Source organism: Lepisma saccharinum, chromosome 17 (genome assembly GCF_977018435.1).
Source record: "Lepisma saccharinum chromosome 17, izLepSacc3.1, whole genome shotgun sequence".
Classification (NCBI taxonomy): Eukaryota; Metazoa; Arthropoda; class Insecta; order Zygentoma; family Lepismatidae; genus Lepisma; species Lepisma saccharinum.
This window is the reverse complement of record NC_139245.1, coordinates 45,041,822-45,067,345: the sequence shown is the minus strand read 5'-3', so window position 1 is coordinate 45,067,345 and position 25,524 is coordinate 45,041,822. Positions and strand designations below refer to the sequence as shown.

Sequence of the window (25,524 nt, the reverse complement as noted above, 5' to 3'; positions counted from 1 at the left end):
GGAAGGGAGCGGAAGGCTTTAGTGTAGAAACTCCTGAGTTGCTTACGGATCCAGTTTTCCAAGGTGTTCTGCACTTCCTTGTCACTCTACACAAACTTGACCATAACTCAGCTTCTTGTGGATTATGTGTTGCATTGTTCCCTTGCTTATCGACAGTTCAGCAGCAATTTCACGTGTGGTGATCCGACGATTCTGATGAATGAGATTATCCACAGCAGCAATTGTGGCAGGGTTGATGACAATGTGCGCTTGCCTTGGTCCTTTTGCATCCCGCCTTACAAGGCTGACATCAACGGAATATGGTGCAACATGCGAGACACTGCTCTCTGTAAACGTCCATCATCCTGCGATAAATTTGTGAAGCAAGTTCGCCTTCTGCGCAAAGAAATTGGATTACAGCTGTCTGCGCTGATCTGGAGGAATCCATAATGCATGCGTCCATGCAAAACAACTCTCGGCAACTGAGAAAATGGCAGGCGAAGCCGTTTGCTACACCTGCAAACTTGGACAAACACCGTGCCATTTATCGGCAAGCATATTTACCTTCTTCGATTAGATACAACCCCGCTACAGCAAAGGTCTCCTTTTTATTTGGGCATACCTTATATTAACAAATGGGACTCTGTATACAAAGGGTGCATGTGAATCCAATGTATCCCAAACTTCTAATTCAATTCAATGGTATGTATATTTAAAATATTTAATTTCACTGCGAAGTTTACATTTGCCATTTCACATACTCAGGCTCGAAATACATCTACAAACACAAGTCTCCAAAGTTACAGGATATACGAATCTACAAACAATTGTTAATTGTACAAGAATTTCAATCTCTTAATTTACATAATCAGCTTCAAGATATCTTCACTTGAAATAACTTTCAGTCTGTCAGACAGATTGTTCTTCAAAGGACACTAACAAAGCAAATGGATTGAGGGAATTCTGTTTTATTTTCCAAGCAGCTTTATTTTCCTTCCATAAAAATTAAAGCTAAACTGTGAAGACTTGCCTTAGAACATTTACAGATATGTACAAGCGGCTCCGGCACCCACACAGCATTGTGTAAAGTGGGTATCTGGAGGAGACTCAATGGGGTAAAGGCAGCCACGGGCATGGTGCTGATCACATCACCCCACCTTCGGCCGTGATCAAGAAAGTGTGGGCCCTAACTCCACACCTCCTATACGCCTTACTGGCGTGGTGCAAAAGCACAGGGGAGCACTTTACTTTTACTTACAATTTCAGTGGGATTTGGATTAATAAGTCACAATTTATTACGTCTATGGAGAAAAATTCACGCAGAATTCCCAGAGCCCATAAATCACGTATAATTCCCAGAATTCAAGGAATTTCCGTGAGTGGTTATCCTGTACACTCAAGTATTTTCTGTCAATAGCATTTGAAATACGAACGTTGCCATCAACTTGACAGAAACAAGAACAACACTGCAGAAAATGTTTTTAAAAAATATATACCCAGTGATCTATTTCAGTGTTAACGGAAACAAAGAAATCTGCAACTGACAAAGAAACATGAACTGATGAGTTCATTTTCACAGTCATCTTTTATGCCTTCTGAAGATTTTATGGTGCTCATTAATCTACCTCCAAGTGATTAGGATTACACATAAGAAAATGGTTTAGGAAATGCAAACAGATTATACTCTGCAATTTCATCGTAAAGCTTTAGTGTTAAAATATCTCAAATTGATATTGTTAGTAAAAATACAATAGTTGATTGATTGATTTGGTGTTTTAAGTCCGCTTTATGCACAAGGCTAATCGGGACTGGACCTACAGTTTAAAGTGGGATCCAAACCACTATGTGCCTCCACCAGGTATCGAACCCGCGACCCCTTGATTACAAGGCAACCCCGCTACCACTGTACCATCGGGGAGGCCCGAATAACACATTGAGGGATACACATATTTTCTTCATTTGGATATGATTTAACCAGATATTGAGTTTTACAAATTGAAGAAGAGAACGTATTTTTGATGGAAATCAGAATGAAGAAGCTTTCACTTTCAGTGTATTCATATTAGGATTACTGCATGCAAAAAATAATTCTTCTTAAAAAGGACATTCAAAGGTGTATTATTTTTATTTGTGTGTTAGTATATACATGATTTATCACAAATGTGACTGATTTACGGCTGTAATTTTGATTCACAGTTTCTGTGAACATTTTCATTTTTACGATAAAAACAAAAAAAGGCATTAATTACAAATTTCTTTTTACGAAATATATTCGATTTGAAGATGTTGGCTGCAAAGGAATGAGAAATCATTTGGAACGGAACAGTAACCCAAAAGTCTATTATTTTTTATGATCCTTTAAACATTCAATTTATTTAGAAATACATTTGTTTTTAGCTGCAAGAGTAAAGGAAGGAATGACATCATGAACATTCGCCTCTCGGAACTCTCCTTCCCCCTCCCACTGCCATTTGCCTGTAGGCCAGGGTGCTCTAGGCACGTGTAGACATATCGTCTGCAGTGATAGAAATTCCAAGGTAACACTGAGAGGTATATTTCTACATTTGTGAGAAGTTTAGAACTACTTCAGGTAGGCGTAAATATCAGACCAGTTTGTTCCAGTCTTTTTGATCGAGATGGGGAGAAATCGTGAGGTTAGAGTCGCCTCTCGGGCTAACTAATTCAAGGAACATGGTTTCGTGGCAAGAGGGACTAATATATTAATATGTAAACATTGTAATACAAGAGTTGAGTGGAAAAGATGTGATTCATATGAAAATCACATTCAAAGGGCATTTAAATCGTGTTAAGCAAACTAGTGCATAGGATTCTGCTCCGAAAAGACAGTGCAGTATTCAAGTGTCTTCACGCACAGAAAAAAGTGAAAGAAGAAAAATACGAGTTTGCAAAGGACACAATGAAAATGTTTCTAAAGGTAAGCAAAATGTTGTCACTTGTATGTTGATGTTTCATGAATGAAACAGATTGTTTTGTACACACCACTTTTTCTAAAATATAAATATAACTGAGTAAGGCTGATTTTCAGAAGGTGAAATTTATTAATGCAAATATTATGCCCTGTATAAAATCATTCATCGATTTAGTAACATTATACCGGGTGGCCCATAAGTAGTAGACCACACTTTGAATCGCCATAACTTCTAGCGGAAGTGCATTTTCTGACAGGTTCAACTTGTAACATGTAGCAGAAGTGTCATATCGCAATGTTCTAAAGATGATCCTGATCACCTCCTGCAGTTTGCTGAAAAGTGGCTCACCAAGTTGGAAGAGGACCCACAGTTGGAACAGAGTGTGGTGTGGACTGATGAAGCCAAATTTCACCTGTCCGGTAGTGCAACAGACATAATTGTGTTTACTGGCATGATTCGAATACAAATGTGGTAGTCGAGTATGATGATAAAAGACCCGGCGTCATGGTCTGGGGAGGTGTTACGTACCAAGGTGTCATTGAATTGAATTGAAAATTACTGCCATATTCTTAACTATAAACACAATATTCTATATATTTTTCACTAAATTTTTGATAAATTAACACCAAAAAAACCTGGCCCTGAATATATTTTATGTAAAAGTATTCACTTCTGTTTCAATACAGGAATACAATTACTTTATAAATTTAAAACAGATAATTTCCTTTTAGCACATGACCATAGCTACCTACTGTGATGATACAGTAATTTGATTTCTAATTGGATGCTGATTCACCTAAGACAGGTATATATGTGAAAATGATGAACCAGTCACAACTTCAAATATAACCGACCTAATTAACCAATGTTTTAGAGAGATTATTGTGACCCATTATTTGTGTTATACGACAGTACAAAAGTTTCAGGAGATTGCATGTGATAAAAAGGAATTCCAAAATTATACTTACTAAATCTAACAACTTACCATTGGGATTAAGAGAAACAACAATTAACAAAAACAATACATTTTGTGCAGTACGGGGCTTGCAGTTGAAACACACTAAAGTGCACAAGAAAGAAGCTAAATTACAGTTAGGAAATGACATATAGTGACAAAACTGTGATTCTCCATTACCTGTTTCTTAAAATGTGAACATTCATCTGGGGTCATCGTGTCAGCCTTTGCAACTACAGGAATGATGTTGACCTTGTCATGTAATCTCTGCATGAACTCAACATCTAGAGGTTTAAGCCCGTGCCCTGATGGCGCAATGAAGTAGAGGCAACAATGCACTCTGCTGTCTGCTACAGTCTTCCTGTTGACTCTCGACTCTGCATTGAGGTATTCTTCATATTTGGATTCTATGTAGTCTATCACTGGCTGCCAGCTGGGAAGAGTACAAGATATAATGTAACGAGAGTGAAAATAAGAATACAGTTAAACATACATACTATGAAGACGTAACCTCATTAGTTCCAGGCCACTATCAAAAACCAAAGATAGATTACATTGTATGTAAAGATATCCATTTGGCAGTTACGCAATTTGCAGTTCATTTTTCAATGCAGTTTTGTTTGTGATCGATTTTGTCACTTGCATGGCAGCTTTGTCAGGCATGTAGTGAAATCGTTTGCTAACAAAGATAGATGTAAAGTTAATCACAGATGTTTTCCTCACCTGTGAATATATGTGTTCAAATATATAGAATATATATATATATTGACTTTTAACCACTGTATTAAATCTTTAAGTATCTATGTTTCAGAGGCTGATTCTGCCTCCCTCCTCAGGGTAGTGTATATATCTAATGTATCATTGTTCAGTCCCTGGACTTATGATGTGTTTGAGGATGGCGACACTTTACAGATACATCTCCAACCCTACTTCGGCCAGTCAGAACACAAACGAGGATCAGTGTATGCACTGGGAGAAATGTATGCCCACAACCATTCAGGGTCTGACAGTTGAACATAAATGGCACTGAAGGAGATTAATTACATTTTTCTGTTTGATTATTGACATTATCAACCCATAATCTTCTGACAAGGTGGAGACTGAGTCAATGCAATATAATTCTCCCTGGCACTTTACACATAAAAACAGGACTGGACTTGACAAGATTGAGACTTGGCCACTGAAATTAATCCTCAAGGCAGCAGATTTTATACTCCATGTTAGATGCCATCCCCAACCACATCATGTGTCCAGGGACTGAACAATGATTTATAGATATAACATATTACCCTGGGCAAAAATAAGCCTCCGAAAGTAGGTACTTAAAGATTTAATACAGTGGTTAAAAGTGAAAAAACTCAAAATGAATGAATCCCCACTGATCAGCTACAAGCAAGAATATAGAATATTATTATTATTAAGAAGAAGAAATGGAAATTACGACATGCAGCTTTGAGACATTGGCAACAGGGTATCCAGATGTTAATGTATACAAATATTGCAACAGACTCAGAAAGGCAAACAAAATGATTTTAAGGTTCTCTCAGGATCTTGGAAAAAAGGTAAAAAGTAGATAAAGGTTCGTCCTCCTGTGCATGTCCACACATGCCATGAAGGCATATGGAGTAATGTGGAGAGGTATAGAGCTCTACATATTCCTTATCTCCCCCATAGTAGGGATGATGTGATCTGCATCACGTCCAGCCACCTTTAGCCCCCTCCCCCCCTGTACCCATTTACAAGGCTGAGTGGGCCTCAGAGCCACTCAGAAACAGGGAAATGACTGGAGAAATTCCTGGTATGGTCCTGCATCAGGATTCAAACCCGGGTCTTCTGCGTGGTAGCCAGATGCTCTGCCAACTGAGCTACCGCGGATCTTGAAAATGTTTCAGGAATATTTTTTTCCAGAAAATATCATTAAAAAAGAAAAAAACTAATATTCTCTACTCTGAAATGCTACATCTGTTTAAATACCTCTGAATTCCAGAAACATGTTCAAGTGGTTAGTTGTTACCTATTATTTGATAGTTTTATCAAAACATAAAAGTGAAAAAAACTCAAAATGAATGAATCCCCATTGATCAGCTACAAGCAAGAATAAAGAATATTATTATTATTATTATTAAGAAGAAATGGAAATTATGACATGCAGCTTTGAGAACGAAAAGGAATTGTAAGCAGATCTAATATTTCCAAATTTAGCAGATTACTTCTATTCATTTTTTTTGCAATGAGAAAAAAAAGAAGAAATAAACGTTCCAGAGATAGAATGTCTGAAAAATCACCAGTTACAGCTTAAGCACAATAAATATAAAAAGTCTTATCAATATCAAAACATTATTTTGTCCTGAAAATGACTTCAGATGAATTAATAACATTGACAAAGCATGGTATTTGCATGAAGCAAGATATGTCTGTTTGTATATCAATTTTGCACTTATTATCTGCCCCATAGTAATTTGCATCAGGGTTCGAAATCAGAAATATCTATAAGCCAAGTGCAGGGTTAAGAACAAATCATGCGCACTTACCAATTACTGTTGTCCACAGCGTCACCAAAGCCTGGTGTGTCAACAACTGTCAGAGTAAGGTTCACTCCATTTTCCTTCATTAATACTTTACTTGTCTCAACCTGGAATAATAAAATTATCATTAGCATGTGAAATTGAAATGAATATTCAAATGTTTGCTTGCAATGTATAAAATATAATAATATAATATATATAATATAATTATAATATAATAATAATCAAAATATAATTATTGATAACAACTCGTTTGAAACAGTTTCCAAATTCAAATACTTAGGAGTAATATTAACAAATGAAAATTATATTAAAGAGGAAATAAAAAGTAGGCTTAATTCAGGAAATGCATGTTACTTCTCTCTTCATAAACTTTTGTCTTCTTGTTTAATATCTAAGAAACTAAAAGTTAAAATATACAAAACAGTAATTTTGCCTGTAGTATTATATGGGTGTGAAACTTGGTCCCTTACATTGAAAGAGGAACATAAATTGAGAGTATTTGAAAATAGGATCCTTAGGAAAATATTTGGACCTAAAAGGGATGAGGAGACAGGTGAGTGGAGAAGGTTACATAATTTAGAACTACATAATTTGTATTCATGTCCAGATATTATTAGAATAATTAAATCAAGAAGACTTAGGTGGGCAGGCCATGTGGCACGAATGGGAGAGGAAAGAGGAGTTTACAGGATTCTTGTTGGGAAACCTGATGGTAAGAGACCTGTAGGAAGGCCAAGATGAAGATGGAGGGACAACGTCGAGATGGACCTAAGGGAAATCGGTAGGGATGGAAAAGAGTATATAGATCTTGCTCAAGATAGGGACAGATGGAAGGCCTGTGTTGCTGCAGCCATGAACCTTCGGGTTTAAGAAGGCTAGAGAGTTAGTTAGTTAGTTAATTATCCTTTACATATTCAAAACAAGAATTTGCACATGGTTTCTATTAATTTGATTATAACTAAATCCAATAGCATTACAGACCCGTTATTTCATACACATATGCAATAATTTGAGAGGAAATTAAAGATATTTATTACACTGAAATCACACTCTCAAAACCTACTAGGTTGCTACTTGAATCTCTGTGCTGCAGAATTGTTTGAAGTTTTGGTGAAATGTTGCAATGTGGTGCAACCCTTTGAATTCTCGGCTGAATATTTAACTCCTCTAGTAAGGAATTGGGAGCAAATGTGTTAAGCTACATGCTGCACTTCTCTGGCAACTATTAATATTACACGAATGTTGTAATAAAACACAACTTAGAGGAATTCTAGTTCTAGCTTGTGTCAAACCATGTTGAGACTTCTTATTGAGCATATTCCAATTACAAAGTTGGTAAAAAAAGAAAAACAAATACCTGGACGGTCTTCTTTATCCTATGTGATGGTCCAGGGTAATCCGCCGAGTAGATATCAGCAAGGAACATGGAATTGATGAGAGTTGACTTTCCTAAACCGGATTCGCCTGAAAATAAACAAAAACACAAATTAGTAACTCAATATTTTTGTTCTTGGGTAAAATCTTAGAAAAATCTGAATATATTCTTGTTATGGGTTACAAAACAATTACACATCAAATTACAGAGAATACCTACAATTTTTCAAATCCAGTTTATTGCCGTACATCCACACATGTACTGCTGTTAAGTGTCAACCAGTGCACTTGACAAAAGTGCATTGAAGGTTATTTCCCCAAAACTAAGTGCCCTTTAAGATATGAACCTCTTTTGTTATGAACCTGACATTCATGCCTCACTTGGCTGACATTCAGGTGTCTTTTTGGAATTTGTTCTGACATTTCCTGGCTGCCTCAACGACACCCCTGGGAGCAGAGAAAGGGTAAATATCAAGGTAGACTTCCATCACAAGCAAGCACTAACAAACAAAGATTTCAATTTCATAATACATAAAATTCGTATCTGAAATCATCATCCTGTGCATTTCCATACTTCTGACAGGTCGGCACTGGCTCAATTGAATTGTTTCCTTGAATTTAATTAGTATCCTCTGTGGGTTGATTGGGCCTGTCAGAACCCACACCTTGGGGATGGGGTTGCCATCCATGGATTCCTCTTTAACCCATAAGAAACAAAATAGAACTTTCTGGAGGGTTTTTATCATCAAATTAAACTAAAATACGTGGTGCAACAGCTCTTGAAGAGCCAGGGCCTGCCAGACCGGCTTTTCATCGGGTGATGCATGGTCAGCGCATCGGATCCCATCGACACTGTTTTCTGGCTTTTGTGACCGGAGCCCGCTCCTTTTTCTTTTCAAGTAAATTCCCAAATGTCCTTACGATGCTGGGTCAATGCAGATATTTTGGGGATACCCACCTGGAATTGAACCTGGAACCGCTCGCACCAAAGGCGAGAGCACTAACCACTTGGCTACACGGGAGCCCCTTTTCCACCATAATAAGCACTGCCTATTTTGGTTTCGGACATATTCACGGCTACTGAATACATCTGAGAGTTCACTAAGCATCACATTGTCATATAAGAACCAGAGGAACGTAACTCCAAAAATGCTGCTTTTGGTTTTGTTTAACATATCTCCTCTGAAGAGCTCTAGCTGGAGCTAGATCGACATATCTCCACTTCTAATCCTTAGCAGTAAGGTGGAGTCACGTATCTCCAATCTACTAACTGCTTTTAAGAGTCAGTTTCCTAAGAATACATTATTTCCTCTCTCCTGTAAATTTCATAAAATGGAGTTAGGTTCCTCTGATTCTCATATGATTATATGTGGTCATTCCAGTTAACTAAAAGATGCTTCACAATATAACACTACAGAATCTCATGAAATGACTCACAAACTTAGAAGAAAAATGTTATTAAAGATCATTCACAGTAGGTTACATACATCATAGAACTTCTTTCTTATTAAAAAAAACAAAAAAACATTATATTTACTTTGACAGCAATGTCTAGGAGTTAATTGATGGCACAGTCAGATGGAATTTTTTTGTTCCTCATGTTCAAATTAAGGGGGAAAATCTGACAAAAATATTGCCAAAATGGTGTGCAAGAAGTCTAGTCTAGAAATGTGTGTGCTGTTACTGGCAACATTAGAACAAAAAAAAAACTGTAAATAAATAAAACTTTTCTGGGCAGTTGGGTGGAATGCGTGGGGCTCCTGTTATTTTTCATAGCCTCTGCTTGTATACAAGTAATTCGCAAAAGACAGAACTTCAGTAAGTAAGAGAAACTGGATATAAAGGCAGTAACACAACCAGCCTTCAACACATATAAAGACCAGTGGCGATTTCTCTGGGTGTGTAAGTCGTGTGTCAACGCCCAAAGGAAAATGAAATAAAGAAGAAAGTAACTGTACTTTTATAAATTACGATTTTGAGCGATTTTCTTTAATTGTCAGTTCGCGCGCCCGGTAGTTTTCGAACGCGGCGCAGTGGTTGTCAGAAGGATAGATCGGTGCGGGACGGGCAGGATGATGGCGAGGAAATCCCACGTCATACCACTGCCAAAACATAGGATGACCGCGCATGCGCACCCTGCCACCCACCAGCATGGTTAGCTTCTCAAGGAGTTGTATTTGTTCCCAACGATTTGGCTTTCATTATACCGCGTTCGTTACAACCTGTCCCGGTTCCCGCGCTAGCTGTTCGCTGGCTTTTCTCCGTGCTGGGGAAAGTCAAAGCCAGGCAGCCAATTAAAATACGCAACGTCGCAACAGCGTCTGCGTAAGCGCCTCTCTTCTGGCTCCCATTCGCTCCTCGCTGCCCAGCAGACGATTTTTTCCTCGTTTCTCATTGGCACCGAAACTGTCGAGCGATCGCTAGCGCGGGAAAGGGGACAGGTTCTAACAAACGCGGTATAATCCCGCGTTGTTTTGCTCGTGATTGTTGTGCATTATTTTTTAAACGTGTGGTGTGAAGTTATGTGATTATTTTAAGATGGAGAATAGTGAAAGTGTTGTGCAAACGAATTTAAATAATTCCTTTTCTTCGCTTCCGTATTCAGATAAAATAGTCGACCATGTCCGAATCTCACGATGTCAACATGTGTTAAAAGGAAAAAGTGGTGCTGGAAAAGGTTTTGAGATACATTTTATAAAATAACTCTATGAAATTTCAGACTAGCTTTGCGGGTGTGATGTGGTGAATGAATTTTACTGTTGGACATGTTTATTATTCTCGACTAAAAAAAGTGTTTGGAATTATCAAGGGTATGCGCATTTGAATCTTTCTAGTTTCTTTAAATTTAGTAGTTTTGTTGCCACCTCTACTAGAATTGAAGTTCTTTTGGATACTCAACGAAAAGCTGAAATAGAGCTACACAATGAAAAAGTAAAAAAGAACAGGGAAATATTAAAGAGATTGATTAACGCCGTCTGCTATTTAGCAAAGCACTGCCATTCCAAGGCCATGAGAAAAAATCAGCATCTCTAAATAAGGAATTCCTTATTGTAAGTGCCGAGTTTGATCCCTCATTAAAAGAACACTTATTAAATTCTACAGTTTTTTGCGGTACTTCGGCAGGCATTCAAAATGATTTTTAATAAATTCAGTTTCGGATGTTCTGAGAGATGAAATCTACAATGAAATTCACAGACTTTGTGGCTGGAATTGAAGTAACTGTAAGTAATGAGCAGTTGATTTTCCAAAATGTACTTTTTGGAAGAATAAATGAAGGGCAAGGGGAAAAACCGGGAATGTGCATTTTAGCGATTTTGCAATGAACGGGTCATTCTCATGTCCAGGGTGTTTTTTGTAGGGGATGATGGGAGTTCCAACAACCCCTCTGGTAGTATTTATTTACACCAAAAATGTTCGGATAAAATTTGTAACATTTGTTCACAGAAATGAGAGGGGGAGGGGTTAACATTCCTTCTTTGCCAATGCCTTAAGTTCAGGGTCAGGAGACGCCATTGATAAAGACTGGGAAAGAGAGAAAGAAGACGAAGAAAGCAAGCAGGGAAGTGGTTGGGAAAGGTAACTTTACATGGAGGGGAAGACTTTTGGAAGAACTTGAGTAAACCGATCTCAAGAGTTGAGTGCTTGAGGAGGAGGGCCTGGGGAAACTAAGACAACGTCCAATCCTACAGTAACTAGTGGGGGGGGGGGGTGAATCAGGGGCATCCGCATACGCCGGAAATTCTCATTGTTTCAGATGCTGATTCTGCCTCCATCTACTAGGGGTGTAAAATCAGCAGCCTTGGTGGATTAGTATATAGATTATCTCATAATCCTCCAAGGCAGCTGATTCATTAGATTTACACACTACTCTGAAGACGGTGGCAGAATCAGCCTCCGAAACGTAGCTACGTAAGTATTTAATACAGTGGTTAAAAGTCCAAAAACTAAAGATGAATGAATCACCACTGATCAGCTACAAAGAATAATAATTGATCAACTTGGCCCATTCTAAGAAACTAAACTTCTAGTTACACTATCGTGCTATTTCTTTTAATGTACGGCATCCCAATACATAATCCATAGTTATTTAAAAAGCAATAATCAATTCAACATTTATTAAAATTTCATATACGTATATGAAACTATGGATAATTCCTCCTGGAAGCAAAATTATAAACATGTGTAATTTCGTCACCCCTTCCAATCTCCACATGGCAATGACATTCACACACACACACAAACAAACAACAGTCAATCGAGTTCATTCCATATTTCTTTCGAATCCATTATTGTCCTTTTTAGCAATCTTTTCTCTCATAAAATACAGAATTGATGCTTTTACGTACAAGATACTGCTTTTAAAACATGTGTTCATGTTTGTAAATATTGCATTGGTGGATTTAACATTAAACCGTAAGAACTTTAATGCTCGCGAAAAACTGTCTCACTGAAATTTTACATCAGGTAAGCTATTTCCAAGTGCTATCTTTACACCGCAAGGATCGCGGGTGGGAGGGAGTAGGGGCTGACGTCATGCAAAGAGAAGAGTTGTTCTCGGAAAGGAAGGCATGAGTCAAACAACAAAGAAACCAAATATGTCTGCAAACTAGTTCTGCTTGTCTGCTTCCGGCGCGAAACCTCGATATCACTCTTCAAACCTCATACCAGAGTTATTCAATAAATGAGGAGATTCCAGTAAAATTCGTCCATAAGGGCACGAAGCGAAAGCTCTAGTGGCGATAAAAGAAGAAAATGCATGGCACAGGCGCATAATTAACAAAGTGGAATTACTGACGTTCTTGCTTACGACATGTTTCACAGTACAAGTGCACATTTATCAGTGGCAAAATGAGGGAGGGGTAAAAAGATTTACGATATCTAAGAACAGGCAAAACTTACACAATAAAATATTTGTTGCGGTCTGATTTAAAAAATGTTCATAATTTGCTAGAGTTTTTAATCTATTTTTTATTATTTCACGGGTTATTTAAAATTTTCGTTTCACATTTCATTCTACCAACAGTTAAAACTGTCGTCCGATGCTGCAGGCTACTTCCACAAACACCTAATGAATAAATACTGCAAACAATGTATACCAACATCTCTCCATGTATGTGTGTGTAGGTGTGTGGTAACACTATTTTTTCACAAAAATCTTGCACCTACGCCCCTTTACATGTTTCAGTTTGAAACCACTGCCACTCCATATTTTGTTATTTAGTTTCCCTTTTGTGCCTCGACAGAAATGTGTGACGATTAGATGAAATTGATGAAAGGACAATTACAAATAATATTCATATCCAGGCTGGAAATCGAATTAAAAGTGCTGTAATCACACATACGTCCGATTTGCAAATTCAAATGACAGTTCCAGGCTTAGAAATTGAAAGTGTAACTGCTTCTTCAAGTTTTACTATTTATTCATGCATTCATTAACTGCACACGGCCCAACTTTAACAAAGGTTGGTGGATGAGCAGCACACCACTGAAGTCAAATGTGCATACAGGAATCAAATGTTTGGAAGTCATTGCTCAAAGCATACATGTTAGTAAATGCTGAAATTATTATTCTTTTTGCACACCACAGAAAAAAAAGTACACGGTGTACTATGATGCTCGTTTCCACCCAACTTAAAACTTGATTCAACTGATTTAACATTTCATCACCTTGCTTGAAGAAGAATAACTTCTTTGTCGCCCAGTTGCGTGCACATCAAAAGATTTCGATTTGTGTTCCTTTGCGGATACTTTGACAAATCCGCTCCCGACAGCCAAGAAAATTTAACCAGTGGAAAACACTCCTTGATACGGCTTGAGCATCGTACCCAAATCCGAGTAGAAGCAAACGCGTGCCTATTCCTACAATTCACACGTGCGGACCTGAACGAAATACTTGGATGCGATCGAGCGTCCATGAAGCAACGTATCAAATTGCTGGGAGTCATGAAACACGCACGAAACATACCCTGCCTCTCGACCTGAACTGATGCGTCCCGGGTAAAGAACGAAGCCCCGTAGCTGCTCAAACCGACGGTTCCTGTTGATCAAGGAAAGGTGTGTGTGTATCACAATACCACATAATATTCAGACTCCCTGCAATAATTATGGCAAAACAATTTCCCCAGCTTTGGCAGGGAATTTCCAGACCATTGTGTACTGTTCGAACTTACGGATTTGATTTAGTTTATTTTACTTACTAACTTAACTAATCGCGAGGATGAGGATGGTGACAAGATATATGAGGGGACAAACATAAAGAGGCAACACAAAACGTGCCTACAGAGGATTAACCTGACCGCAGGTTCAGGGGCCAGAACATCGTTAGTCTGCAAAATGCAGGTTGTTGAAATTACTGTAACTCTGTGTAGAGCATATACAGAGTGAAATACGAAAAGAAGGGCTCTAGTTGGAAGAAACGCCACAGTTAAGCATTTCTTTAATTACGAACACTTCTATCAAATTAGAGGTTGCAAATAGTGAGAAAAATAAAGTATAACGACCATATTTAATATTAATACTCCCTGACGTTTTGAGGTTTATGGATAATTTTATAAAATTCCCTGGCGTTTGGCTTTTACTTTCAGCTTTAGGTTAATTTCATTTGACTTTTCCAAGTTTTCTCTGTCCAAATCGTTAGACTAAGTAAGTGTGGTCAACCCAGTTGATCGTCAGTGCACAGGATACTGATCAAATTTCGTTGTATTGACTCCGAAGTGACATTTTCCACATATAATCAAAGGTGGGATTTCAGTTAAATTTATTATGGTTGTCTGAAGTTTTGCTTCGTTTTAGAAATGCACTTGAAGGGACAGCCACACTTATGAGTCTCCAACAAATTCTTCGAACAAAATTAACATGAAAATTAGGGACTGGCTCTTTCATCACAGCGGATAATTTTATATGACTGAATATGTTTTCAGGCGATTTTGTTTTGGTTGGTTTCGTAGTTCCTGCAAATCGCTACACTTCCTAACACACAGCTTGGAAAAGGTCAAGGACTGAGCAAAGTAGGAACTACAAGTCCAGGATGTGGACAGATGGAAGTTCTGTGTTGCCATGCCAATGAACCTGCTGTTTTGAGGATACGTGGAGATAAAAAATAACGGCTCTCGTACAGTCCAAACGCAGCAGCTGGACAATAAGGGATGGCACCGAGCAGTGTACTTTTAAAAATAAGTAGCTGTAATGAACAGTTACTTTTCTTGAATAGATCACGAGGCTAGAATTGTTAACTTGAAAATGTGTACACCCAACGGCGAAAGAAACAGTAGGCGAATTGTCCACCACCATAGGCGTAGCTACGGGGTGTGCCGAGTGTGCCTAGGCACACCCTAATGGGCTGCTTTATCAAAGAGAATTAAAGACATATTTCAATGAGAGAGAAAATAAGCGACAGTTTGTAAGAAGTTGAAAATGTCATTACTTGGTACAAACGTGTGCATTATCGCTGATGAAACGGATGTCTATAGATTTTCGATTTTTTGATGTCATTGGAGAAAGAAGATATTTACTGCATTCTACTCTGTACTGCAGGGCCTTTCTTCTATACCTGTCACAAGCTGCAGGTGTGAGAGACAGCTTTCTCCAAGCTTTCCCAAGTTAAAACTAAATTAAGAGCAACTCGGAAGCAGGATAGATTGGAAGCCCTGCTCTTGCTATTTGTGGAACAGGAAAAAGCTTAGTCTGTTGATGTAAATGAAGTTATTGATGAGTTTAAGAACATTGTACCTTTTGACAGACGTCTCTCGTTATGGATGACGTGTATTTTGATGTATTTGTTTGTAACATTTATGAACATTTTGTGTGTTTGTAATTTCTATGCAATTTGATTTTTTCTACTACATATATTCAGAAATTTTCAACACTGTCATTTAGTGAATTTATATTCCTTTACAAACATCAGTGCAGTTAAAGAGCCAAGTGATTGTGTTGCAAAACATGCTATTAAAAAGGTACAAGACCTCTTTTTTTTTTTTCATTGTGCACACCCAAATATAAAGTTCTATGGTAGCTACGCCTATGTCCACTACCATTTTAATTTGGTGTGATGACAATGAATTGAAATAATGACGTCAATAAGCAGAGAAGAACATAGTTTCAATCCTTAAAACAACACAGGATGTAGAATAAAAAAGCAATTAAAATAGCGGTGGACAATTTGCCTACCATTATCTTTGCCGTTGACTGTACGTGTTGGGCTTGAGTACCTTTTGTGCTGTGAAAATTCGTGCGGCTACATGCAGTAAATACTAAATATTTCTAGGCCAGAGATTCGTCTAGACACCATCACTATGGTCAACGGAACGTTGGGAGGTAATGGAAACGATTTACGATTTCTCATAAATGTGAGTGGAGAGGTCCGACAAAGAGGATATTAACTACCGACTTTTGATCGTTGTATTTTTCTGAGGATCGCGACGATGTAGATGAAATTGACAAAGGGACACAACACGATCGACCAGCGAAATTGCACACTGATGACGATTATGGGAAAACAACACACACACCTTGTGCAAGCATAAGAGGAACTGAACTCCCCCCCCGAAGGAACTCTGACTGAAAAGCTATCGAAAAGACCCAATCTTTATTTGTTTGTCCAAAGAGTATCGTGTCCGACGAGGAATACATACACAAGACAATGGTTTTAAAGGGTGTCTACCAAAACAACAAATCCAAAATTCTTTTCGTGGTTTCTTCTTGGCATATTTTTTTTTCTAAACCTTTATTTATACGATCCCTACTTAGGTAAAGTTGGAATTTAGCAATTAAAAATACAAACTTTTTTTTAACGAAAACCCCCTTCCAAAATATGAAAACTGAAGCTGTATTTAACAAGAGAATTTGATTTATCTATTAATGCATCCTGGACTCACAGCCAGTATAATGTCGTCCCTCTATATTTGTAAGTAAAATAAACTAAATCAATCAATTAAAAATTCTTGACTACAAGTATATAATTTCTTGACTTCTAGACACCCTGTTATAAGAGAGTTCTTTTATCATATGACGTTGTGTCGTGTGTAGTAATGCCAAAGTTTGTTTTAAGTACCCTTTGTGTATTGACAGGTAATATCGACTGGACCTACAGTTTAAAGTTGGATAAAAATCACCATGTGCCTTAACCGGGATCGAACCCGATACATCTCGATTACAAGATGATAGCGTTACCACTACGCCATCGGTAAGGCCCGGTATGCGGCAATGGAGGTGCCTATATCAACCATTCAAGAAACTTCCCGTCCACTCTACGCGTAAAAACGTGTAACAATTACGAAATTTTCTACAAAAATTTGCAATGCGTGCAATTATCAATATTTATCAACCTCATAAAAAGAGTTGGTTCCGAATCAGCCCGCTTGCTGTGCTCCCAAATCGAAGGAAAGCTAGCGACAGCTTTCATTTGTCTGCGACGCTGCTAACTTCTCTCCCACATCCACCCAGGAAGGTAAAGAAAATAAGCAAATGACAAAAATAAAACCAAAGTTTATTCATTCGGACTCTTCCGAGGCAGCTCAAGTCATGTGGCATTGGCTGCGCGGAAACCGAGATTGACACATGGGCTGCATCTTTCATCACCAAGAGCCACTTTCTTTCTTTCTTTTTAAAGTTTGTCTATATAGGATTCGGCGCTATATCGGAGACATCTAAGACATGTCAGCCGCCAGGCCACGGGCCTGTACTGTGTATACTTGGCATCGATTTTACCCGAGAGCGAGATGTCCTCCGGAAATTTGTAATTTTATTTTCTGCAGCAATTTTCATAAACAAATATTTTGAAGTGGAAATATGATGATTAGAATTTTTCGGTGTTCAAAATGCTACATGCCAATGATAAATCACCACATACGAAATTAATTTAATGATGTTGGCCTAAGGAAACAACAAGATTTGATTAGATTCGGTGCATGACAACTACTTTAAACCTATTTTTATATCTGTCAACCACGATGGGTTGCTGGAATCTGGTTCACATCCGTTATGTTTCCAGAAGTCTAGAAGACTTGTTAAGTGATACTGAATATTCGCCGATCGCGTCATTACTTTGACCGCAAACGCTATTGTACCGCCACTGACTGGCCACCATATTCTCCAGATGTCAATCTCCGCAACTATTTTTTCTGGTGGTGGGGGTACCACAGGCAGAGTGTATGGGGGGCGAGGCTTCTTGCCACACCACGCCGTCTCCAAGTTTACGAAATATATGTCGATGGAGATTAAACGTATTGAACATACTGTCATGCAATTTTCTGGCAATAAATATTCCAAATACACTCTGTTCCTCATGGCAGACAGGTTTTCCACCATGAGAACACACTAATGTAACAGGTTTTGATTGATTAATTTGGTGTTTTAAGTCCACTTTATGCACAGCTCGGGACTGGACCTACAGTTTAAAGTGGAATCCACTATATGCCTCCACCGGGAATAGAAACCGGGACAACTTGATTAATATAACAGGTACATTTTTGACGGATACCTTCTGTGTATGCTTCCCCCTAGTGTCCCTTTTCTGTCACTTTGGCTAATCGCAAAGCTGAGGATGAATGACATTCATGAAGGATGCCCACAAGGGAACATCCATGCTTAGGGCAGGACTCGAAACTGGAACTTACTTTGGCGCCATAGTGAGTTCACTCTTCAACACACCCTGCCATCAGCGTTGCTACAATCTGAGGGCACAATTTCCCCTTCTCGTCCAATACTTTCTTCATCTAAAGAAATATTATAAGTCGTCTCAGCAGAGGCAGGCAGTATGTAGGTAAAAATGTTAAATTGATCACATATATGCTTATAGCCAGACTCCTCTCTAGCGAGCCACATATCCCAGTTTCGAACTTAACATATTCTCTAATAATTCTGTATTAATACTAAGTTTCCTCGGGCCTCCCTGATGGCGTAGTGGTAACGTCGCCGTCTTGTAATCAAGGTGTCCCGGGTTCGATGCCCGGTACGCACACATCGCACAGTGGTTCGGATCCAACTTTAAACTGTAGGTCCAGTCCCGATTAGCATTTCTGTGCATAAAGTGGACTTAAAACAACAATTCAATTCCATTAATACTGAGTCTGTTGATATCAAATTTCCCTTTCCTCTAATATTTGCCTGAATTTTCCCATGTGAAAGGGAAATTTTCCTATAAGTGGCAACATTGTCTGCTCCCAAGGTATCTATCTCTTTCTTTGTGTGTGTGTGTGTGTGTGTGTGTGTGTGAGAGAGAGAGAGAGAGAGAGAGAGAGAGAGAGAGAGAGAGAGTGAGAGAGCGAAAATAGAGAAACGTGGAATTAGATAACGTTAATCAAAGCAATTACACCTGATTGAAAACAAAAGCAACATTATAAATCTGCGGACACAAGAACACATTCAGCAAAACTCGTTTAAAGTACCTAACAAAGACAACGAGTTGTACTGCTTGAAATTCTAGGCCCGGTATGAACCTCATAATCGGATTTGGTTCCAAACACCAACCGGAGGGTAGTATATCGCGACTTGAAAAATAAACCCAAGGGAGAGAAAACATCGCCCCTGGATATAAAAGACATTGGTAAAATGCCAAAACTAATAAAATGTCGGTGTAAAGCATCTTCGCAATATATCCTCGCACAAAAGGATCCCAAAATAAATCTCCTCCGTGGTTTCCCTACAGAGAAACTTACATCACGAGCAAAGAAAATATTGTTCCTCCGAGACGCTAGAATAGCAACATACATCTGCCTGCCACGTTCACCTGCGACCACGATGATCAAGAAACAACGGGAGAGGTTGGAAGAGAAAGACGAGGAAATTCCAACTTGACCTTAGGAAAACAATACCCGGAAGTGCAGTTTTAAAGGTTCCATGCATAGTTAGGCACATTTAAAGAAAAAGCCACTTTTCCACTATTCAGGAAGAAAAACGTGAACAATTGTAGTCTGCAAGTCATGTGAAGCAATGCCATGTAAGCGATTGGTAAGAGTCCAGGAATGTTAGGTGCTAATATTGTGAAAAATATTGGTTTCTTAAGCGATAAGTATATTAAACATATCTTTTTAAACACTGAAAATAGCTAGAGGTATACAAAAATTTTAGCATCTGTAAACTTTATTAACTGTCTTGTTCCGTTTTTGTTCTTAGTAACTCGTACGCTGGTACACCTCAATGTTAGCACAACTTGTAGCTCCACACAATATCCAAACAATACTCAAGCTCGTGCCAAGTGTTGACCAACATTTGAGGCGTTATTAGCGCAACGAAACGCTGTCTCAAATCACCCAAATTGTAAACTTTAATGAAAATGAAGCCCCATGCAAAAAAAAGTACAATGGTGTCAAATCTGGGGATCTCGGTGGCCCGTCGTATTGAGAGCTGTTCTCATGCCGTTTCTGCGCATGCGTGACTCAAGAGCTCTATTGATCGCACAAGTGAACTACCAAAATCTGGAATCTATGGTCTATCGACTGAGTTTTACTACGAGACAATGTAAGGAGTGGTTTTCAATTCTAAGCAGTTATTTTTGCAAACCTCTAGTCCGGACACCCTGTATATATAAAGGGTGTCCCAAAAGTAAATCAAGGTTTTTAATTGTGCGACATTTTCCCCCCGCAGGGTTGGCAGCGTTCTGAGAGGTCACATGTTGTAGGAAAAACATTGCGGTTAGTCAATATGGAGCGCTACATAACGAAGGAGCGAGTGACGATCGTTAAAATTGGTTTTCGATAGGAGAAGCGCCCCAAATGAAACAACTGTGCGACCTCACACCGTGTGATTTTTCTCCTCTGACGATTCATTAAGTCCAAAGTTTAAGCTGCGAAGATAACGATTCCTGAATTGAAAGCAGAAATTCAATGAGCTATCGACGGCATTGAGCCACAGTTATGCGAAAAAGTCACTCAGAATTTTGTCAAGTGCGTCGTGGAGGACATTTTGTCAGATATTCTCTTCCACATTTAATGGCAATGTTCATCCTTTCATATAATGTAATAACTTTGCCAACTAATAAATATATTAAATGTTTCTTACATTAAATCCTGCGTTACTTTTGGGACACCCTTTGTATTTCCATTTTTTGTCCATTTGTCCTATTCAAGTCACTTTTCTGATTCTTGAAAGGCTAATCGCGAGGATGAGGGTGAATGATAATTGGGTGCATTTGTTGGAGCACTCACAAAGGAACGCCCAAGTCAGGCCTCAACCTGGCACCGTTACTACGATGAATGATGATCGATTGATTTGTTTCATTTATTTCGCTTTTCTGTCACTTTTGGCTAATTGTGAAGCTGTGGATGAGGGATAGTATGGTGAAAGCGATGAAGAGGCTCTCACAAAGAACACCCATGCCCAGCCCGGGGTTTAAACCCGGGACCCCTGTCGTCGTAGCGCGCTGTGCTAACCACTCCGCCACTGAGGTCTGTTATGATGAATTATGAATTGGATGAAGGAAGAAGGCGAATGGAATGTCCATATTTTTATTTCAGGACGCGGCGCGTTACGATGGAGAGGAGACTAGCAAACTAGAATTATCGTCAGAATCCCCTTACAAGGAGAATAAAACATTTCAGCTCCCTTCCTTTGGGGCAAATCTACAGAAATACGAACCACATCTTGCAGACAAAATATATGTTATGCCCTAATAATTTTTTTTAAGAAAAGAGGATCTGTAAATTAAAGTAAGCCTATGCCATGCAATAAATGCCATGTTCAAAATTTTTAACTCACTACGAGCTCACTACAGAATGCCTTAGAAACCGTGTCTGTACAGATCAGTCTCAATTCTCAGGGGAAATTTCAAATTTGTCCTTTGACATCAAGCCGTCCCCGTGGCGAAGTGGTTAGCACACCGCGCTACAACGCCAGGGATCCCACGTTCGAATCCTGGACATGGATGTTTGTGAGTGTCCATTCATCAATTTCATCATAACATCACTCTTCGCAAATTATCCAAAAGTGGCACAAAAAGCGAAGAAAAATAAAGCAAATCAATCTATGACATCAAAATATTATCTTATTTACGTGGAACAGTTGTGTGTCTGCACGCATAATTATGGAGGTTAACATAACTAATCACGGCAGCAGAAAAATATATTACTCTGGAGAGCTATTACGCTAGCCACTACTTTCCAACAGCTGCACTTGTGTCCCACTACGAGACTTTGTCGTGCGTAAAAACATAAAACCGGGACCCGTGAAGACAACGTTGGAAGTTAACATAATTAATATCGTGTACTTTGACACTTATTATACCCAAAACAGGATATAAACTGTTAACCTGTTTCATAAACAGGGGGCACACTTTACAGTGATTTAGGACCAGTCTCCTTGGTGCAGTCGTTAGCGTAGTCCGCTCCGAAGGAAGAGGTCCTATGTACGGCATGAGCTTTTCATTTATTTGATCAACATTATCGCTATTAAATTAGACTACAAAAGTGACACGAAAATACAAAAAAAAAACAAATCGCAAATAACTGATTTATTTATTTTATTTTGCTTTTCTTCCACATTTCGCTAATCGTGAAGATGATGATGAAAGGTTTTAAGATGAAATTGGTGAAATTTGTTTTGAGTCCACATTATGAACACATAGGCTAATCGGGACTGGACCTGCAGTTTAAAGTGTCGAAAAAAAAATGTGCCTTCACTTGGTATCAAACCCGTTGATTACAAGGCGACGACGTTACCACTATAATGTAATATGTAGGACAGTATAAATGGGATATCGGCCGGTCCAGGGTGGCCACTCTAGAAACATGATAAAATTCAAGTATATTTCCCGTTTCAAGGCTAATTTTTTTTTTTTAAAAAATAAGGGTAGAAGCAGATGTTTTCTCTACTTCAACCTTACATATTACGTATTCAATATATTAAAAATATAAAGGTTCTCTGTGATTCCAATGTATCCCAAAAAATATAATTAAATTAAATTAAAGGGTATATATATTTAAAATATTTAATTTAACGTGCGGAGTTTACATTCGCCATTTCAAATATTCGGACTCGAAATAAATCTAAAAACACAAGTGTTACCAAAAATTGTGAACTGCATAAGAATTTCAAACTCAAATTGACCTAATCACCTTCGAGATTCTTATCTTGCAGTAATCTTCCCTCTGTCAGACAGATTGTTCTGCAAAGGACATAAACAAAGTAAACGGATGGAGAATTTTGTTTTATTTCCACCCAGATTTATTTTCCATCCTTGATAAAAATAAAATCTAAAGTGTGAAATACTTGTATCAGAACATTTATAAATATATGTATCTACAAATTCAATGAGATTTGGATTAATAGAAGTCGCAATTTTTCACGTCCCCGGAGAAAAACAGAAATCCAGGAGCCAACAATTCACGCACAATTCCCGGTGAGTAAGCCACTCTGCGACCTCCTTGGTGGAGTGGTTAGCACGCACAGCCCGCTATGACAACGAGGGTCCCGGGTTCGAATCCCGGTCTGGACACGAATAACCTATCACCACTCACCATTGTCCTCATATCACTCATGGTCGTCGCGATTAGCCAAAAGTGGCGGAAAAGCGACGTTATTCTTTAAAAAAAATTAAAGAAATGGGATATCTGTAGTGTCACTTTTAAATGAACTGTTACTTTCGACAGCATCTGGTTTATGGCGAAACTTCATTTTCCAAGTGGAACAGGAAGCAGAAAGAGAGTCCTGCGGGATTCCCGCTCTCCAGTAACAGGACCGCATCTGGCAGGCAGCCAATTACGAGGCAGGAATAACCGAGCGCTCTGGAGCGCTGGCACGTGACGATACAGCCAATTTCCGAGCGCGCCCACATCCTCCCAGCCGCCCAGAATCAAAGCTCTGTTTTCCATACAATCGAATGGCTTGTGTTTGTCGTCGTACGCAAGCACGTGCGCAGCAGAGGCCACAACAAACAAAAATGTTCAACACTCGGTGGTCACGTGTTTCAACCCAAACAGGAGGGATCCGAAGGGGCTACGGCTCTCTATCTTACGCTCTTCACCCAAAACAATCCTCAATTAGCCTATTATTTCAGTTCTTTATCTCTCCCCTATTCTTGAATACTGCCCGTTCTCTTGTCTGGATGATGGCTTCTAAAACTAATCTTTCCAGGACTGATTCTGTCCTCAGCTTCTTTCCAGTCACTATTCGCCACAGAATATTATACTTTCATAAACCCACATGTTAAAATTTGCTCCGACTACTCAGTCTGATGGCGATATTGAAAAAAATATCGTCTAGGCGATATCAACTAAACGATATATCGTCACGATATTTTAGCGATATATATCGCTGATATCACGATACGGAAAAAGTATCGTATCGTCTCTGACGATATATCGCGATATCAAATTTCCGATATTATTAATGCCTATTATCCATGTCTGCACAGTCATGGTGAGAACTAGCGGACGCAGAATTTCTGCATGGTGGTATTTTAAGGGGTGGGCTGATAAGAAATTCCTCTCCAAATACTTGAAAATCTATTGATTAAGTCACGAAAATATTATTTCTGCAAATACTTAAAGCTGATGGTTTACTTATAAATTAAATAAAGACTGCGTTTGCTACCAGTACTTTTTCATAGTCACTGATCTTGCAATGAAGGAACAAGAGATTGCAGTGAACAACTTCTTAGTAAGGCAGAGAAAAATGAATGAATAAGTACGAGGGGAAGTCAAAAATTATCCCCACATTCACCATAACTTTCTTTAGGTTGGCCACACTGCCTTCGACGCTCGCGTGCTGAAAGGTCACGCTCATGCGGTTACGTGGCCGAGGTTTGATCTTTATCGCCCCAGTTCTCTTTCTTTTGTTACAAAGTAAACATGGCCGCTCCACGTAAAGAAAGTTACGGTGAAAGTGCGCCTCGTATAATGCTGAGTACGGCAAAAAAATCAGGTCCCTCATTATAACATTATGAAAAGAACACTAAAGGCGAGTACTCACCCACTACCATAAGCGTGAAGTCGAAACCCTTCTTGACGGCCTTCCGGTACACCTGGTTGGGCAGGTTGGCGAACCCCACGTACCCGTCGAGCTCCTTGGTTCTCCTCTCGGGCTTGTCCCTCTCCTTGTAGCGCTCCTTCTCCTTCTCCCGCTCCTTCTCCTTCTCGCGGTTGTCCTCCACGGCCTCCCTCTTCAGCAGCGCGTCCTTCGCCCCCTGGATGGAGCCCGGCTGCGGCGCGCTGCCGGCCGGCGGCGGAGGGGCCGTGCTGTTGCTCAGCGACGAGAGCGGCGTGGACGAGGCTAGCGACGTCACCGGCGGCGTCGACGTAGGGGCAGCTGGCGCGCTCGTCGCTGCGGGCATTTCATTTTTGAAGAAGAGCTCTCGTTTGCTCTGCAGCTGGAATGGAGACAAGAAAAGTGCGTTAAGACATGAAAATTTTTTTAAAAAATGTGCCTGCGAAAAGTCTGGAACGTCATTGTTGATCAGGAGTGGTCAGCACGATCACCTGATCTCACACCATGTTCATTATCATGCAATGTCAATTGCAGTCTAGTGCTTTTTATAGTTCTACTTATTCTAACATAACATTTCAAGAGAGTACATCTGATCTCGTCTTCAGAAAGAAATTGTTCACTTCAAGTCACGAGAAGAGGTGTTCTCTAGAAACACAGTGTTAGAATAAGTAGACCTAAAAAGCACTAGACAGTGAATAATGTACAAGTGACATTTGCATGCTAACCAAAAATCATTGTCACTAACATTCAGAGAATGCTGAAGATGTCTGATGTATTTAGGATAAAATCATTGAACTAAATAAAACTAAGGACCAAGGTCTGCCAAGCGGCCTGTCATTGG

At 39.1% G+C, this 25,524-nt stretch overlaps 1 protein-coding gene across 9 annotated transcripts in view; it reads right to left on the bottom strand.

The window, feature by feature from the left end:
* Positions 1 to 25,524, bottom strand: part of pnut (septin 7-like protein pnut) — a 244,743-nt gene that overhangs the window by 55,826 nt on the left and 163,393 nt on the right. For all 9 annotated transcript variants that reach the window (XM_083139395.1, XM_083139396.1, XM_083139392.1 and 6 more), the window contains 4 exons: positions 24,669 to 25,065; positions 7,750 to 7,856; positions 6,396 to 6,496; positions 4,045 to 4,297 (listed from right to left, as the gene is read on the bottom strand). In XM_083139395.1, the coding sequence (XP_082995521.1) occupies positions 4,045 to 4,297; positions 6,396 to 6,496; positions 7,750 to 7,856; positions 24,669 to 25,065 (858 nt within the window). The remainder of the gene's footprint in view (positions 1 to 4,044; positions 4,298 to 6,395; positions 6,497 to 7,749; positions 7,857 to 24,668; positions 25,066 to 25,524) is intronic.